We start from the raw sequence: 17,020 nt of genomic DNA, 5'->3' as shown, positions 1-17,020 counted from the left end.
AAAAAAAACCAAAACCAAACAAACAGCAAAAAACAACTCCTGCAGACTGTTTAAAACTGTTCCCAAATAAAAAAATTATTGTACATTAGAACACCTATTCCTGACCCTTCATAAGATGCCAACTTCTGAAGAGCTTTCAAAAGCTTGATTGCAGACTGCTTCTATGACTTTACAATATTTTTGCAGGTAAGAGTCTGTGATTACTGTAAAGAGACACATTATTGTGTTTGCATGGAAGCAAATAAAACTTGACTAAGGACTTTTTAGAGAAAAACACAGATGTATTATATTGTGGATTGACTGAGAGAAAGAACAGAAGCATTGAAACCAACACTTTCCAGATGGGTCAAAGACGGGATTAAAAAAACAGACCAGAAACTGAGGGGGGAAATGCTCAGCACGATTGAAGTGCGTTTATGGCATTCTCATGGGCAGACGGAAATGGAGCATTAATGACAAAATCTGCCTTGCAGTGGTTTGGGTGTCTGTCCATTCCTTTACCAAATGTTGTACTTTTTTGGTTTTCAGTTGTTTCTTGCAATCCTTGTAATCTAGACAGCTCAGAACTTCGAAGTCTTGCCTATTAACTTTTATGATTTCAATTTTAATTAAAATTAAATTCCATCTTTTCACTGCAGTCCGGAAATCTCCTCTGACTCAGGACTGATAATGATTGCATCTGTAAGCATACATTTGGAAATGTGTAGAGCGTGTGTGTATGTATGCACTACTTATTCAGATGATTTTATTTTTGTGTGTGTGGTTATTTGACATGCTTCTTCCTCTCTGTCCTAGATATGCAAGTTCTGCCATTGACCATCAAGGAAGCACATCCATGAGGAAGGTAATGCTTTATAAATGTACTTTAAAAATAAATAAAAAATCCCCAACAGTTCAACTGATTGTCATATTTTTAGAAAATACTTAAGATATCACAAACCTTGAAATCTGTCTATATTCTGAAACATCTGAAAATAAAAAGCTAGGAATAATTTCCATATTCTGAAAATTGGCTACTGCAACCACAGCAGGTCAGTGTGTAGGCAGTACTTTTAAAGTTTAGTAGGAACCTTAGTATGTCTTCTGAAGTGTGTACTAGTTTTGGGAGGAGAATCATAGAAAATGTCTAGGTCAGAATGGACATCTGGAGGGAAGGTAAAGAAAATTTTAAAAACTCATAAAATATTTAAATAATATGAATACTAAGGGAGATATGGGATTAAGATTTTCAGATTTTTATGGTACCAGTTTTGAAGGTCTTCAATGGAAAATATCTAGACACTATTTTATTATTTAGTATTTTGCAAATATGTCATATAAAGGACAAACAACAGAACCTTCCTTTATAGAATGGCTATTTCTTCATTTTGACTTAGCGTGTTTTTCACTAAGTAGGTGCTAAATAACTTCTAAAAGTTGCCAGATGTCATTCTGCCTCCCAAATATTTACAAAGTGAGGTTGAAGGCCAGTGACAATAGTGGAAGATCTATGACTAAATTTTCTGCCGTTTGTGAAAACCTGCAATTGTGTTTATTGATACACTTGCCCCTCTCTGCCAGTCCTGCCTTGCCTGCTCCCTCCCCTGGAGAACACTTGGACCTGTGGCTGTTCCCCAGGATTCTGGTGCTGCAAATAATCTAATCCACATAATTTGAGGAAATTGGCACCATGTGCCCTATGATTTTGCTACTGAATGCACTGCTGGCTGTGTTTGGAACTTGTTAATGGCTTTCCTTAAAACCTCCTAAGGTTCAAAATAGCAGAGGTACATGCAACCAGTTTTGCATTAATAGGCTCGGTTTCCTTCCTCCTGACACATAGCTGAATCTCTAGTCTGCAGGGCATTTTTTAAACATTGCATAACTTGTCATTTGGTGATTTGTGACAGCACTCCTACTACTACACTGTGATTATGTTGAGGTCTCATTAATTTAGCTTCATGTAGCACAGATTCAATTCTGTCACTTTTTTTTCCACAGTGTGCTTCTTTTTGGGTTGGGATGGAAGGGCATGCATTTTGTGTAACATTCTACTTGGTGGTGTGGTTTTGAGATGAGAACTTAAATGCTGACAACCACAGTATGTTCTCCCATAATCTGTCTGTTTCCCATAGCAACTCTGAGTCATTTTGAAGTTGCAAGTTCTGACTATTTTCTTACAGTGTTTACCACAAAGTTAATTATATAGTAGTACCTTTATCTCGCAGAATATGAAGCTTGAATTCTGTAAGTTAGCAGTGCTAAAGTACTGATTCCCAAAGTATTGCAAACCTTTCACTTTCTCTAGTTTTCTTGCTTTGAATACATTGTATGTGTGCATAAATGAAACACAGTAAGACTAATTAACTTATGTTTTTAGAAGAGCGAATATTTTCAGCTCTCCTTGATTTGTTGTATTTTCATTATTTTTAAAACTTGTGTGTTGACTGATGCATACCAGTTTCTGGTGAGTATCCCAATGTGTGTATCTTCCCGTTGTTCCATTTTTCTTGCAGTTCTTTACAGTTTTCATATGTGATTAAATTTAATTTAATTATAGGGTTTTATTCCATCACTATATCTTTTTAGCCTAAATTGTGGACAAATTGGGTGATCTCTTTTTCAGAAACAGATTCCTGCTCTGTCCTAATGCATTTTTATGCAGAAAGAGGATCGTTGAACAGATTGTTTCATTCACAGTCACCATAACTCCGGCTGGCACAATAGGACTGACCAGTACTGCTGCTGTGGCTTGCAATACATCAATAAAAACCCAATGTTGCTGTGCATCTTTAATACTTTCTCACAGACTTACTTTTGTTTTTTTTATTTTCTGACTGTTTTTTACTACATTCCCTATAGCACAGAAGCAAGCATTTATCTTTGTCTTCTCTAGTGCTCAAAACAAAGAGATAAATTTGCAGCTATCAAGTTAAATGGGGAATATGTACCGTCTTACGGTGATACAATGCATATACACTTACAGAGCTTGTCACCTGTCAGAATTACAATATTTTTGTGAAGCATCCATATACTGTGGCTGACTGGGAGAACAGCCTGAGATAAAGAGAACACAGAAAGCTGGTGTTCTCTGAGTCAGCTCTCTCAGGAGTCAAGAATTGCTGATTTCTGCAAGTCACTAGAAAATGTTCATGCTGTTTAACGCTGTAAACGGGCTAAATTGCAGAAGGGTTACAAATACGTCTGTGCATGTGCAAAACAACTCCCCTCTCCTCCACTTCTGTTTAAAAGAAAACTTTGTCTCTCCTGTAGTTGGAGACCTGTTTTCAGCTGTTGCTTTTCTATAGTGCTTAAACTGTAATCCTTCATTACCCTAAATGGTAATTTAAATTATTTTTATTTTAATTATAATCCTCAGTAATTTTAATATTGTGACATTTAAACACTTATTTAATATGTTGCACCACAGTTGTTAATAAGGACTTTCATAGCATGCGTTTGCTTTCTGACCCTGTGCTGAGGAGCTGCCAAGGTAGGGTGAGCAGTCAGGTGATCTCCAGGAGAAGGTAATTATCTGCAGTCCTACCACTAGTTAAGGTAGCGTGGAGAGATCCCTGTCAGTGACTCAGGGGCCCTTTTTCTAGACCCTCTACAGTATTATCTGTCACAAAGGAAAAATCAAGCAAATTAAAAAGATGACTTGTTCTATGCTACCCTTTGCCTGGATCTGCTGATTTATCACACTGTGAATATCTGCTGGCTTTTCTACTGGTAATAGCAGCACCAGTTACCAATCAGGCAGCTACTTCGTCATATTGACCTGTAATTTTTCCCCTAACACTTACATGCTTGAGGTAAATCCTTACCATCTTGTGAGTAGTATCCCTGTTTTTCAAAGGTTTAAATGATGAGATGCTTTAAGGTTTTCGTAAGAATCTGTAATGATTTTATAATTCAGCCAGAAAAGAAAGATTTTACTGTTTTCTCCTCAGAGTTGTTCTGCCAACCTACCAACCTAACAAACTTCATTGTTTCCTGTGGTTGGAAACAATTAAAGAATGTGACTTCAACATGTCATTAAACACATGACTTTACACATTAACTGTATAATATTTGTGGTGGATATTTCTTTTTGAATGAATATTTGTAGAACTATCTTATGTATACTTACAACAAATTTCAAGTATCATTAATTTTATTAGGTCATTCATATGAGTTTATATGCTTAGTTTTCAAAGTACTGCATAACCATTCATGCAAATAATCCTTAATGATTTGATTGCAATCGTAATTAATAACTGAAAAAAATTGGGATTTTATTTTGTAGATTTAGCACTGTGTTGTTTCCTTTATGATGTTTATAACAGTAGTAAGAGAAAAATGAGATCCCATGATAACTGATCCTATGATAACTAACCCTGATATAACCATGGAGATGGTAGTGAATGCCAGCTGTTTTGTGTTACTACTCTTGCCTGCACTGGTTTTTCATAATTATTTTTTTTTTCCTTACAGTCATTCCATTACGCTTCCCTCAGGGTAAAAAGCAGAAAATGGTCAAAAGGTAACTCATCTGAGTTAAGGTTTTGAAACTAGAGTATGAGATTTCTTCTCTGATAATAAGTGACCTGGGTCAAATGCCAAAGTTCAACTTAATTCAAATATTTCTAAATTTGATTGGTAAACACCAAAATAAAATACCAAATTAAAATACCAAATAAATGTGTTATAAGATATAATATTGCTAGACTTGGTAGTAAAATTTCCACTGACTGACGTAGAAGAAAGATAGTATCTGTACATTTTGCCCTTTCCTTCTGCTCTCTATCCATTCAGGGCCTATTTGAGAAACAATGAACATATGAAAACTAGTTACAGCATAATAAATTCATATGAAAGTATATGGTCAGTGAGTTCTTTTTATTCTATTTGTTGGTTTAGTCTCCTTTCTATGAAAATTTTCCTTTTATTGTACTATATGTTTTTAATACTTCTAAACCTGACCAGGACACAGCACAGTATCTTATTCTAAAAAGAGCAAAATGTTAAGAACTGGGTTGTAGAATGTTACAGAACAAAGGATGGTGTTTTGATGTTATCTAAATGCCTTCACTGTTTCTCAGATGTAGGACAAATATAATTCTTTTAGGAATATAAACTTGATTTTTCACAGAAAAGTGTCTAATTTTTTAAGGAAATTTCCTACAGAGTTTTTTTTTCAGGAAAAATGGTACCATAATTAAGAAAAAAAGTTCTTATTGATATTTACAAGGCACACTAAAATTTTCAGGCTTTCAGTTAGGATGTATTGAAATAACAACAAAAAACCCTCAACTTTTCCTGGTGGTGTGCCTTTAAACAGGATGCAGTAAAGTTAAAATATTGTTGTTCAGTTAAATTCAGGATAGAAGAAATGTAAGCATGTGCATTTTTATGGAAGTAGATGATCTTTTTATTTATTGACTATAAATAATGACTATAAAAACTGAGTTTTAAAATGCCCAGAATTTGACAGGCCTTCTACTGCTAAAAGTAGTAACAGAAGATGTCCGGAAGAAGTAATATTTACATCTGTATACAGATTATATCATGCTCTGAGTTTCAGATTGAGGCTAAATGAATACAGTTTTACTTTGGAATGATGATGCTCATCTTAATCAGATAAACATGCAGCCCTAAGAAGAATGAACCCTCTAGAGATTAAATAAACCATTGCATAAAACAGGCCCCTTTTATTTTGTATTCATGCTGAAACCAAAATTGCAGAGCATTGTCGAATTTGGAAATTGTCCATTCAATCTCCTCTCCCTGAAACTGGAGAGGATTTGGCTTGAAGGATTTTGAATTGAATCATCATTAAAAATTCGTGGTGCGTTTATATTGAGAAGAATAGTTCTTTCACTGTTTCATTCAGTGAGATGTCTCACACTGTTGTCGCGTTCTCAGGCAGCTCTGTAACGAGTGGGAGCAGAAGACGGATTTCCTGCAAAGACTTGGGGCATGGAGATTGTGAAGGCTGGCTATGGAAGAAAAAGGATGCCAAAGGTTATTTCACACAGAAATGGAAAAAGTACTGGTTTATTCTGAAGGATTCATCCTTGTACTGGTACACAAACCAGAATGTAAGTATACTCTATGTTTGGAGAAAGTAAAAATTAAACCTTAACCTTTATAATTCTCTTGATTAAAGTCTATTTTTACATGGTAGCATATGTCAGTGAACTGCCCTTTAACTGCCAGGTTTGGTTTGCTCTAGCTGGAAATATTTCAATTTAAATTATTTTTGAAGGTCTCCAAAGTCCATGTACAAGCTTAATAAAATAGCAGATGTTCATGGCACTCTTAAAGAAATGAATACATTAGTAGTTAATAGTTTTCCACAGACATTTATTTGGACTAACACAGTGTTCACACGCAGCTCTCCTTAGTTTCAGTTGTGTGGGGAGATGTATCCAGTGTAACCTTTCGTGTTAGTTAAGCATTATGTGAAGCAGATGTGAAAATCTGAATTTGTAGACCTCTTTATCTCTAAGTTATTCTTATATAGATGTTCCTCTTGCTTTTTGCTGAATTAGTCTGGAGTTTGCAGTTTTTCACGTGTAAAACGCTGTTCTTGGCAAAATGTTATTGAAAACCACTGGGCCTACGCTTGTGCAATCTGCATATATGTAGGAAAAATAATGGAGGGGAGAAGCCAAAAATCGTTAGACTGCTATTCTTCCATTTGTATGCATTGAGCTTCAGTGCCTGAACTAAACTGTCTGTGTACAGCCTGCTTTGATTACTTGGTATTTTAGTTCATATTTTCCATTTGCTTCAAGAGGACAATTTTACTTACATAATTATCCTCAGTTTTAGTATTTTCTTGTCAGCCCAAAACAGTATTGTTTCAGACTATGGATGATACAGGTTTTGTGTTGTACATCTTGTTTGTTTGACATTGTTACATGCAAGGTGGTAGTCATTAAGTCTCCTACTGATTTTCAGTCTGTTGTTTACAGCCCAACCATAATTCGTAGTACACTTGCTAATACTTTTCAAAAATCTGACTGGTGTTAATATGTCTCCTTGCTTTTCCTGGTAAATTACTTCAAAAGAGCAAGAAGCAACAAGAGATACTTTCTAGTTATTACTTTTCCATTTAATCACCGGTGAGCTCGCTGTAGGAACTTTCTTAATTATTATTAGGAGGGCAGATGGTCTGCACGATCATGACTTTTGAAGGAGGCATCCACAAAACAGTTTTAAAATGTAGACTATGTGATGATGAAACAGAATTCTTCTCTGTAGTTGTTGATGTCTTGAATGCTATTTTAGGTGCTGGATTTGGTGCTGAAAAGTTTTCTGTAATCTTCAGCAAAGGGGAATTAGGCTGACTGCAGCTCCTTTAAGAAACTGGCAGTTTAGTTACTTCATAAAAGTTATTGACACTGTATGATGAAGTAAATACATTTTTTTAAGTAAAAACATCATGGGGAAAATATGTTCAGTATTTCAATTAATTGGATGGTTGTCTTTAGCATAAGACCCGAGTGGCTACTGCTCACTTCTCTCTTCTTTAAGTTCTTCTTTACTATCACTTCGCCTTCTCTTTCCATAGGATGAAAAAGCAGAAGGATTCATTAGTCTACCTGAGTTCAGAATAGATAGAGCAACTGAATGCAGAAGAAAACAGTAAGTAATTGTCAATTATGTTTATAAATTAAGCTATTGCTCTTGGAAGTATACTATACATAGTACTGACAATTTTCAAAGCTTAGAGCAGGAAGTTACACAGAAAACCTTGAAATCTGTAAATAATACATAATAGGACCAGTTAAGTTTTAGTGTCTCTGTTATAAAAGCTACAATTTAATGTAAATTCCATAAACTCTCTTACAAAGAATTGGATCTTTGGTCAGCTTTCCAGATAGACCAGTTACAACTTCAGTTAAGTGAGTAAAGTAAAAAATAATGAATACGTTAGCCAAGAGAGCAAACTTTCTTAGGTTCAGTATGGTTATCTTGATAAGAATCGTGTGCAAGAAACAATTACCATAAGAAATACCATTAAAGATATCATAGCAAGGGATGGTGAATATCATCTCCATTTTCTCCTTTGTGGAGGAAGCTTATTTACCCAATATTGTGTTATTCTCAACTGCTAAAATATTTAGGTTCCATATGCAAAATGAACATTGCGTTATTGCTTATGTGCATATTGCTACTACTGCATTATGCTCCCAGTAAAAAGCATATGCTAAGCTTTGCCACCCTTAAGGCGTATTTAATAACAGACACTCATTGGAAATTGTTTGTAAGCAGTGTTGGGGTTGGAATTCATAGCTGCCAAACAGCAGGTTTAACAGAACAATTCTAACGCTTTGAGACTAGCACTTTGCTGGTATTATTTGCGTGTCTTCTGTGTGCTGCATCTGGATTTTTAAAACTTGCTACCATGAGGAGCTACATAGCATAGCATTAAAGATACTCTCTTACTAAAGCTTTCCTAGTTATAAATAAGCATCCTGAGTTTTTGTTGTGCTTTTCCAGTGACTAAATGTGGTTTTGATCTGAGGAATAAAAGTCTTATGACTATAAACACGTATACAATAAAGCTACTGAAAATATGAATTACAATACAGACTACTCATGAGAAAATCAAACCTCTTCAATTGTTCTTGTCTGGAGATATTATTACTGTCTGTCTGAGAATGAGAAGACAGTGCATTTATACTTGTATTACTCCTCTCAGCTGAGGGTATCACTGTAGAAATTAAACATGAACTGCGCACTATAAATTCCTCTGAGGAATGAGTAGATATTAATAATGATATTGAACAAAAATACAGGAAGAAGAATCCCCTTTTGTTAGAATATAAAACACTTAACAGATTTCAGTGAATTAACCAAGATCAAACAGAAGGTCATTGCGCACAGCTAGAAATAGCTTCCAGAGCTTTGCTTGAAGCATTAGAACACATTTCCTCAGAACATTTCTTAGAGAACAATTTCTGTAGGGTATGTACACAGGAAGAAGTCCGATTAACTGCAACTTTGCATTCTACTGAAAAATGAGTACCTTCAGGCTTTGAATCCTTTCAAAAATAGGTAGATCCAGGGGTAAAAGTCTAATGAAGACGTTAATAGTATTTGCTTTGTTCGCTGAGCTGAATTTCCCTTTGATTTCTTCCTTCATGCACTATCATTTGTATATTTCCCCCATCATAAAAAGTGCACCTTACATTTGCCACTGCTTTACCTGCTGCTCTGAAAACTGCAGAGCCAGTAAACCCAGTGTTGCGCTCACTTACATTTCAGTACGTCCAGTATATGTGAAGGGAGGGCCCTGCTTGTGTTAGAGCCGGCTCTAACCCACAGCCTCAGTAAGCGTGCTTCCAAACGCTTACCTACCCTCTTCTGTATTGTCTCACCGAGGACGGGACTAGGCATGATTGCCATTGCCTGAAAACTGCTATCTGCTGAAAAGCTAATGGTTCTGGTGAGCCTAGGGACAACTTCCTGTGGTTTGATCCTTCTGCATTCCTTTTACAAATAAAATTAAGGTGATGGTGACCCATTTTGACCCAGCATGTTCTGTAAAAGTTCTAACTCACACTTCATTATTCTCTCTGCTAGATTAGAGGGAAATATTTCAGTTAGGATTTCCTTGCCTCCTTTTCAGAGAGCGAGTGAAAGAAAGATTTTATAGGATCAATTCTCACTTCTTTCCACTTTAGGATACCTTTTTCATTTAATAGTGGAGCTTTAGTAGGTGCTGGAATGTAACCTAAAATTCATTGCAAGTTTGAAATCTGAAAATATAAACCTGGTTGTGTTCTTACTCACTTCTATATTATTTGGTACATTTTAACATTAATACAAAACCTAGTAAAGCAGTTACCTTGACAGTAACTAAGGACGGGGGGAAAAAAACCTAGTTCTTTCCTTTTTTTTTTTCCCTTTGGTAGGTTCATTTGGTTTTAAATTAAAATTGCCTGAAAGGTATGCTCAGTATTTTAGTGCATAAAGAAGTCCAGCTAAAATCACAGGGTTAGTTTTCTTTCAACTCTCTCAAAAGCCAAACTAAGAACATTTTGGGACTCAGCTTGGATTTCACCTCAAATTTCTGTTATTTTCAGAGCCATCAATGAGAAATATTCAAACCTTACTGAACAAAAGAATATGAAGTCTTACTTGAATAATTAATAGATTTATCTTTTCCACTGTTCTGTCAGGTGGGGAATGCTGTTTTATAGAATGACTGTTACTAATGTCCATGGGATATATTGAATGAAATAGTCTTAAGAAAGCTTTCACAAGAATATATTGTAATTGAATGCATCAGTCTGTGTGGTTTGATGGTTTGCCTCACTAACGCATTTAATGAAGGTACCCTGATTATTATACGAATCATGGCATTATCTCAGACTGTTTTAGCTCCCCAGGCTATATTTGGATGTAGAATGACCTTGTTCCTGAGAGAGGAGGTTTCTTGCATTGACACCGAAAAACTTTCCACTGCTTTTAGGCAACACCTGCATCTTCATGATTAAAAGTTATCATACTGTATTAGAAATCTTAGTTATTTCAGTTTGTGTGATGTGGCATGACATGAATATCATGTTAGTTTCAAAGATACTGATAATTACAATGCCCCATGATTGAGTTGATGAACAAGACTAAAGATTAATGTAACTACGTATATAATTAATCACCGTTAACTAGTGCTTTGCCTGAACTTACAACAATTTCCACCTAGTGAAAATTTTCGTTGCATAATTAAAGCAGATTTAGGTCTTAAATTTATGAGAGCGTATGCCATACTGTTGGCACTTCATACTGAAACTGTGCAGTCAGAATTCTATATAAATGTCATCGATACAGTATAGGTAGGCATGAAGTTATATCCTAAAGGTTGTTACAGTTTCAGTAATTTTTATTACTACTTCTGAAATGAACTTGACAGTCTTGGTAGACAGCAAACCAAACTTGAGCCACCCACAGCCCCCCCCCAGGAAAGAAGGCTGACAACCTCCTGGGCTGTGTTAGCTGGAGCGCAGCCAGTAGATGAAGTGATTATTTTCTTATACTTGATACTCATTACACCACGTCTAGATCACTGCATCCAGTTTGGGACCCTCCAAAACAAGCCAAAGGTAAAAATACAGGTATTTTTCTTCTGCATTATTTGTATTTCTCTATACATCTAGAATTATTTCCCTGGAGACTTTTCTGCAGTTTTTAATGCTAATGTATCTAAATGCTTCCCTAATAATTATCTTTGTGACACTGCTGGGAGATGAAGATGTATTTATTGTCACACTTTGTAGCCCATAAACAGGACTGCAAATCATTTAAATGAAAAGTTTCCACAGAATTGGGATTTCCATTTCATAACATTAAAGACCTATTTTCTTCAGAGTGTGTAAATACGTAACAGTGCAATACATTACTGCAGCTGTAAGTGCTCGCCATTTCACTAAATTATCAGAATATCAGGCAAAAAGATATTAAGGAACATTCATGTAGTAACCAATTATTGTCTGGTTCGCTGTGACTGGGCATGTGAGAACTCCACATAAGCAGGAAGACCTTCAGCATTTAGTTGATTTACCCGTGAAAAAATTCTTGCTCATTCTGCATTTTATGACACATTCACAAATTCCGTAACAACTGGGAACAGGGGTCCTACAGAAAGTAGCCTTATCTGTTGCATAATCCTGATTCACCTCTCTAGCATGTCCACCGCAGTTGAGGTAGTGTTCCTGTGAGAATGTAATGTTCAAATACATAATCATAGGTTGTATCACAGTACATGAGCATAGTGGAGCCAAATTTAGGTTCTGTTTATCACACTAACTCTGACATAGTCTAACTTCTAAAAGGCTGACTTCGAAACCCTAATATTAGCATTTTAATACTTTTATGTATGTAAATTTCCTGTCTAGGAAAATAATCCTATTTACAAGCAGAAAGTCCATCATGTGATACTCTAACAGGATTAATCAAGAGGATTAGAATCTTTAGATCCACCACATAATCCTCTCCAGTTCAAGCCAATACTTAAATCTCAGAACTGGAGGATGGTTGGGCAAATGGAACACTAGAAGGTGGAGAAGTTGCACAGAGTTCAGACCAACTGAAAACTGACATTGCAGCAAAAGATACTTTGTGAAAAAAGCATATCATGCTTAAATAGTGGAACAATGCAGAAGTATTTGTTTAGTAATTACTTTCTATTTTGAGTATTAAAAATTAAGGTCTGTAAGGAGGTATAGTATTTGTGAATTAGTGTGTAATTAACAATGTGTGACGTACCACTCTGATATATGTGTGTGTATACAGGCATATACAGAACTATTTCACATTTCTTATTCACAGACGGATATAATGTGTTTTACTAGAGCAGTTGGAGTTGCTGGGAGTCAGCTGGCATAAGGGGAGTAAAAAGTTCCACATTAAGAAGTAGGAAACTAAGAATTATAAGAATATTTGACACTAAAATCACATTATACAAATAGGGTAAAAGAAATCATAAGTTTGATCAGAGTATACTTAAAACTATATTTATATAATAATCAAAATCTTAAGCATTAAAATCTTAACAGTCAGTAGATATAATTAAAAAGCGTATGCCATCTAGTGGGCATCAGAAAAGTTTCCTCCCTATTCGGGATTTCCTATGTACTCAAATTTCATTGACACAAATTTCACACAAATTTCTTTTGCAAAATTACAAGTAGCTAGGGAGATGAGGATCTACAGTTGAAATTATCAATTTCCAGATGCCAAAACAATACTTAAATACCTCTCAAATCTTCTTTTATGCAGTTAAGATGTTTTATGATGACCCTCTGTGCAAAGGTAAAGTTACCTTTAATATACTTCTAGTCTTATGACAAAGGAAACTGCACACAAGTTCAGCTCTGCTGTTATCTCATTCTTCTGTAGAACTTTTGTTAAGAAAGCCTGTTACTCTACGCATTAGTATGAATAATATATAAGAGAAAATCAGTGCGCCCAAGTGAAGCTTCTTCAGCTTTCATTTTTGTCTCTGAAAACTGCAATAAATCATAGTAATTAATAAAACACTCATTTGCATTTAAGCTATTGATAGTGGAGATGTTGCATCACAGGTTCTTCATAAGCCATGTGTAATGATTCCTAATCTTATTCTTACATCTGGTAATTACTATTTAAATGTCAGTGTTTTAACATAAATGTTATGAATGATAGTGTGGTGGTTTTTTAACATTTGCCAACTAATCAAAATAGTCTTTAGTGCTCTGAGTTTGTGGTTTCCTTGATAGCAGTACTCCTTTTAATTATATTCACACAAAAAATTTGTAAAAAATATGATTATTGTTCTTAGCAGTTTTCAAATAACCGCTCAACTGAGGGATTATACCATATAAAAGCATTAATAAAAAGCATTTTTATGTGAACCAAAATCACCCATGCTGTCAGATGTTGAGCTTGATTATTTTCTCATGCACGTAGTGTGAATAGACTACAGTGCAAGGTAGTGATGTCTGGACACAGCTAAAGTGAGAATCAGACCCTGTCTTGTGAAATCAGTCAGATAGAATTGACTTACGCTGGCCAAGCGGCTGGTGACGGAATTGCCATTTGAGAAAGGAGAAGGAATATTAGCAATACACAGAGCAATGTCAGTCTTACAGCTGCCTTTTGTCATGCTACTATGCAGGACCTCAGGTCAATGTAGCCAAGAATATAGTATACTAGATTACTAACATTGTACTAGTTACACCAGTAAAGCAGTACAGACTTTTAAAATTAAGTTAAATCTGTTGTCATATGCTTTTGAAACTATTCCAGTGATTCCTAATTTAACTTGCACTTTTCAAAGAATTTCACTCTATAAATTAACCTTTGCATAAATTTAAAATCACTAAAGGTGGGGGAACCCCTAAACAACTAGGACTTCTTGAATCAAAAGCTATCTGTGAGAACAGACTGTGCAATAAAAGTAATGAGATACGTATAACGTAACAATAAACAAAAGGTTTAAATTTAAACGTTCGCAACTCTTATTTGCTAGGTGGAAGATGAAGGAGCAATGAAGAAGCATTAACTACTAATGACTCATGTTGACTGCAGGAAAAACACAGCAAAGATTAGTAGATTAAGATGAAAAGTATTTGGGATATGGTTGGCTTTAGAGTAACTTGACAAAGCAATTGCTGGAATTAAAAGTGACTAAAGAGTTAAGACTGTCTAAGGAACTTCTTTACTATTAATCTACTTCCAAACAAAGCAAACCTGCCACTGATATTCCTTAGAACTTTCCATACTGCTTCTGTTAAACTCAAATTGAGTGAAGATTATAATTAGGGATTAAAAATATATTGTATCAAATTTAGGAAACATTCCTTTATTTGAGTCTATTCTAGAGATTTTACAGTCTTATGACTAAGTAAAGGAAATTTGAGTGTGCTGTATTGTAAATGTTGTCTCCAGTTGAATGCAATTACTGGCTGGATATTCATCTTTATATTCCTTCTCTTCATCATTTATTAACATCAAATAAAATTTGGATAAATTGATGTGTATCTTCAGAATCAAAGTTACAATAAAGATAGGAGACAGTTATAATACAGAAGTTGGCAGCCCTCTATATATGAGAAGAGGTGGTGGGATCAAACTCTCATTCCTTTAGCTGATCTTTGGAATACAACTAAGAGGTACTTAAATATACCAAATAAGATTTTAAAATTCACCCAAGAAGTTTTTCGATGTATAATGTCAGTGGTTATTGAAAGCATTTATATTTCTAAGTCATTCAAGGGCTTTTGAAATTTTTGCAAAGTATCAGTTAGGCTCGCAGATGTAGATGTCATCAGATCAGTATAAGTTTATCCAGCAAAATTCCAACTGAAGATTCAAAATGCCTATGAAACTTGAAAATCCTGAAGAATCATAGAGCAGCTCAGTCTTGCATATTTGTAGACAAACTGTTTGAAAGAAAAGGTATTTTTTATTCTTTGTGCTTATTTTATAGTGCCTTCAAAGCATGCCACCCCAAAATAAAGAGCTTCTACTTTGCAACAGACTGCCTTGAAGAAATGAATAGGTAAGATATGTTTCCTCTTTACTGTGGTATATGCTTTATCATGGTACTCCAATAATTGAAAATATTATTTCATCTCACATAGGAATATACTCTTGGAGCATGATGTAATGCTGATTGATAGTGTTCTCAGTACTTAGTTCACTTAGTCCTCCATTAATTTTAGTACATACATTACATTGTGTGGCTCACTTGCTGAAATTTTGCAGCCACGTGTCACAGTTCTGCAAAGGTGTATTAGGAAAGTTAGTTGTGGTGGTCTCATCTATGTTCATTTGAATTTTTGTTTGTTAATGAGCATAAAGTTTATCACACTTCTAATTTTTTGTTGACCAAGGCTAGAAATATTAATGTGGGATAAATGTTTCTGGTACATAAAAACAACACATACATACCAAAGCTCATACCTAAGAGTACACCCACATGATGGGATAAGATATTTTAAAGTTAGCTCTAGTGACAATCCACAGTAATGTGACATGACCTAAAACCAGAGAAAAGCAATTTGAAGTAATTTTTTTAACAGGAATGGGATTGAACTAATGAGATGCATTTTTTTCACACCAGAATTTGGTAAAAAAACAAACAAACAACCACAAACTGTCCCATCCCCAAGAAACAACCCCAACAACAAAAAACCCAGTAGTAATTCATTTTATTCATGGCATCACTGTCCCAACAAGGAACAGAGGCTAGCAAAGTTCCGTTGTTGGCATTGCTGTAAATGTCCTTGGATGTGCTGGGAGGGCATTCAAAACTTGGCTGGACAAGGCCCTGAACAGCCTGATCCAACATTAAAATTGGCCCTGCTGTGGGTGGGTGTGGGAACAGACGACCTCCTGAGATCTCTTCTAACCTAAATCACTCTGTGCTTCTATTTCATGATTCAGTGATGAAGGCAGAGGTTAGATAAAGGTGGGGAGGTACCTTTGATCCTCAAAGACAGATTCAAATGTTCTACCTCCTCCTGTTACATCAGTAATTTGTTTATTCCCAGCTGAGGTAAAAAGCAAGGACACATGGGACAATGTTACCATACTTTGAAGGCTTAAATCTTTCCTGGTGTAGACTGCTGAAACTTTGTGATTTAGGTAATTCTTTCTGTTCGCAGACTTAGAAGGACACAACTACCTCCAGATACAGCTGGACTTTTTTCTTTGGAATACTAATGCCTAAAAATTATTTTTAAATTGAACATTTGTATTCTGGGCTTACATGGCCCTTCAAGAAACACTGTATTGATGTGTAAGACTGGCTGTGTTAAAACAGTTCAGGCTAGTTCATCATCCATTGATGTTGATGATGAGGTTCAGCTATCAGGGGTATCTCACTGTAGCTAGATGTCATTTTTAGGACATAAATCTGCTGAAAAATACTTTTCCCAATTAATAATGTTCTGTTGTTCAGTTATGTAATATGGCTGAGATTTGTTTGGTCCAAAACTGAGGTGAGGATCTTCTGCTATTTTTAACTATGCATGGTCGCTCCCTTGATTTTTGCTACTTTGATCACTATGATTTGTTGAAGCACCATTGATCATATCTTTCTATTATACCATAAAATGTTCTGACTCAAGAAAAACCAGGAAGTCTTGACATATATTCAATAAACTGCTCTTACAATATTTATTGATTTTTCTACACTGGGGAGCCAACGAAACTGTCTTTATGACAGTTTACAGCCTTCGTGGAGAGTAACAGTTGGAAAAGTGCCAGAATGTATTTTCATATCATACTGCCATGTTAGTTTGGAATTTATGAGAGCCTTTTGCCTGACTTTTTGGGTCTGGTCCCCATGAGAGAAGCCAAAGGGTGAACTTTCTCTTGAAGTATTTTTTGCAGTATTTTTCCTTCAGAAATGCTGTTCCTGTAGCGTAATTGCAATTCACTCCCCAACCCAAATGATAGATTACTATGCTACCTCTGTAAAATCCCTGGACATCCCCCACAGCATTTTACATGCCGCCTGGAATTCCTTCTCCCAGATATCCTGTGTGAAGTTTGAAAT

General features: G+C 35.4%; 1 protein-coding gene across 1 annotated transcript in view; it reads left to right on the top strand.

Annotated features, from left to right (window-relative positions):
• LOC141927626 (connector enhancer of kinase suppressor of ras 2-like) overlaps window positions 1-17,020 on the top strand; it is a 212,889-nt gene that overhangs the window by 173,793 nt on the left and 22,076 nt on the right. Inside the window, exons 16-20 of the mRNA XM_074834806.1 lie at window positions 796-844; window positions 4,456-4,504; window positions 5,887-6,062; window positions 7,541-7,614; window positions 14,945-15,016. Of these exons, the coding sequence (XP_074690907.1) occupies window positions 796-844; window positions 4,456-4,504; window positions 5,887-6,062; window positions 7,541-7,614; window positions 14,945-15,016 (420 nt within the window). The remainder of the gene's footprint in view (window positions 1-795; window positions 845-4,455; window positions 4,505-5,886; window positions 6,063-7,540; window positions 7,615-14,944; window positions 15,017-17,020) is intronic.

Source organism: Strix aluco, chromosome 10 (assembly GCF_031877795.1).
Source record: "Strix aluco isolate bStrAlu1 chromosome 10, bStrAlu1.hap1, whole genome shotgun sequence".
Classification (NCBI taxonomy): domain Eukaryota; kingdom Metazoa; phylum Chordata; class Aves; order Strigiformes; family Strigidae; genus Strix; species Strix aluco.
This window is presented reverse-complemented; position numbering and strand designations above follow the sequence as displayed.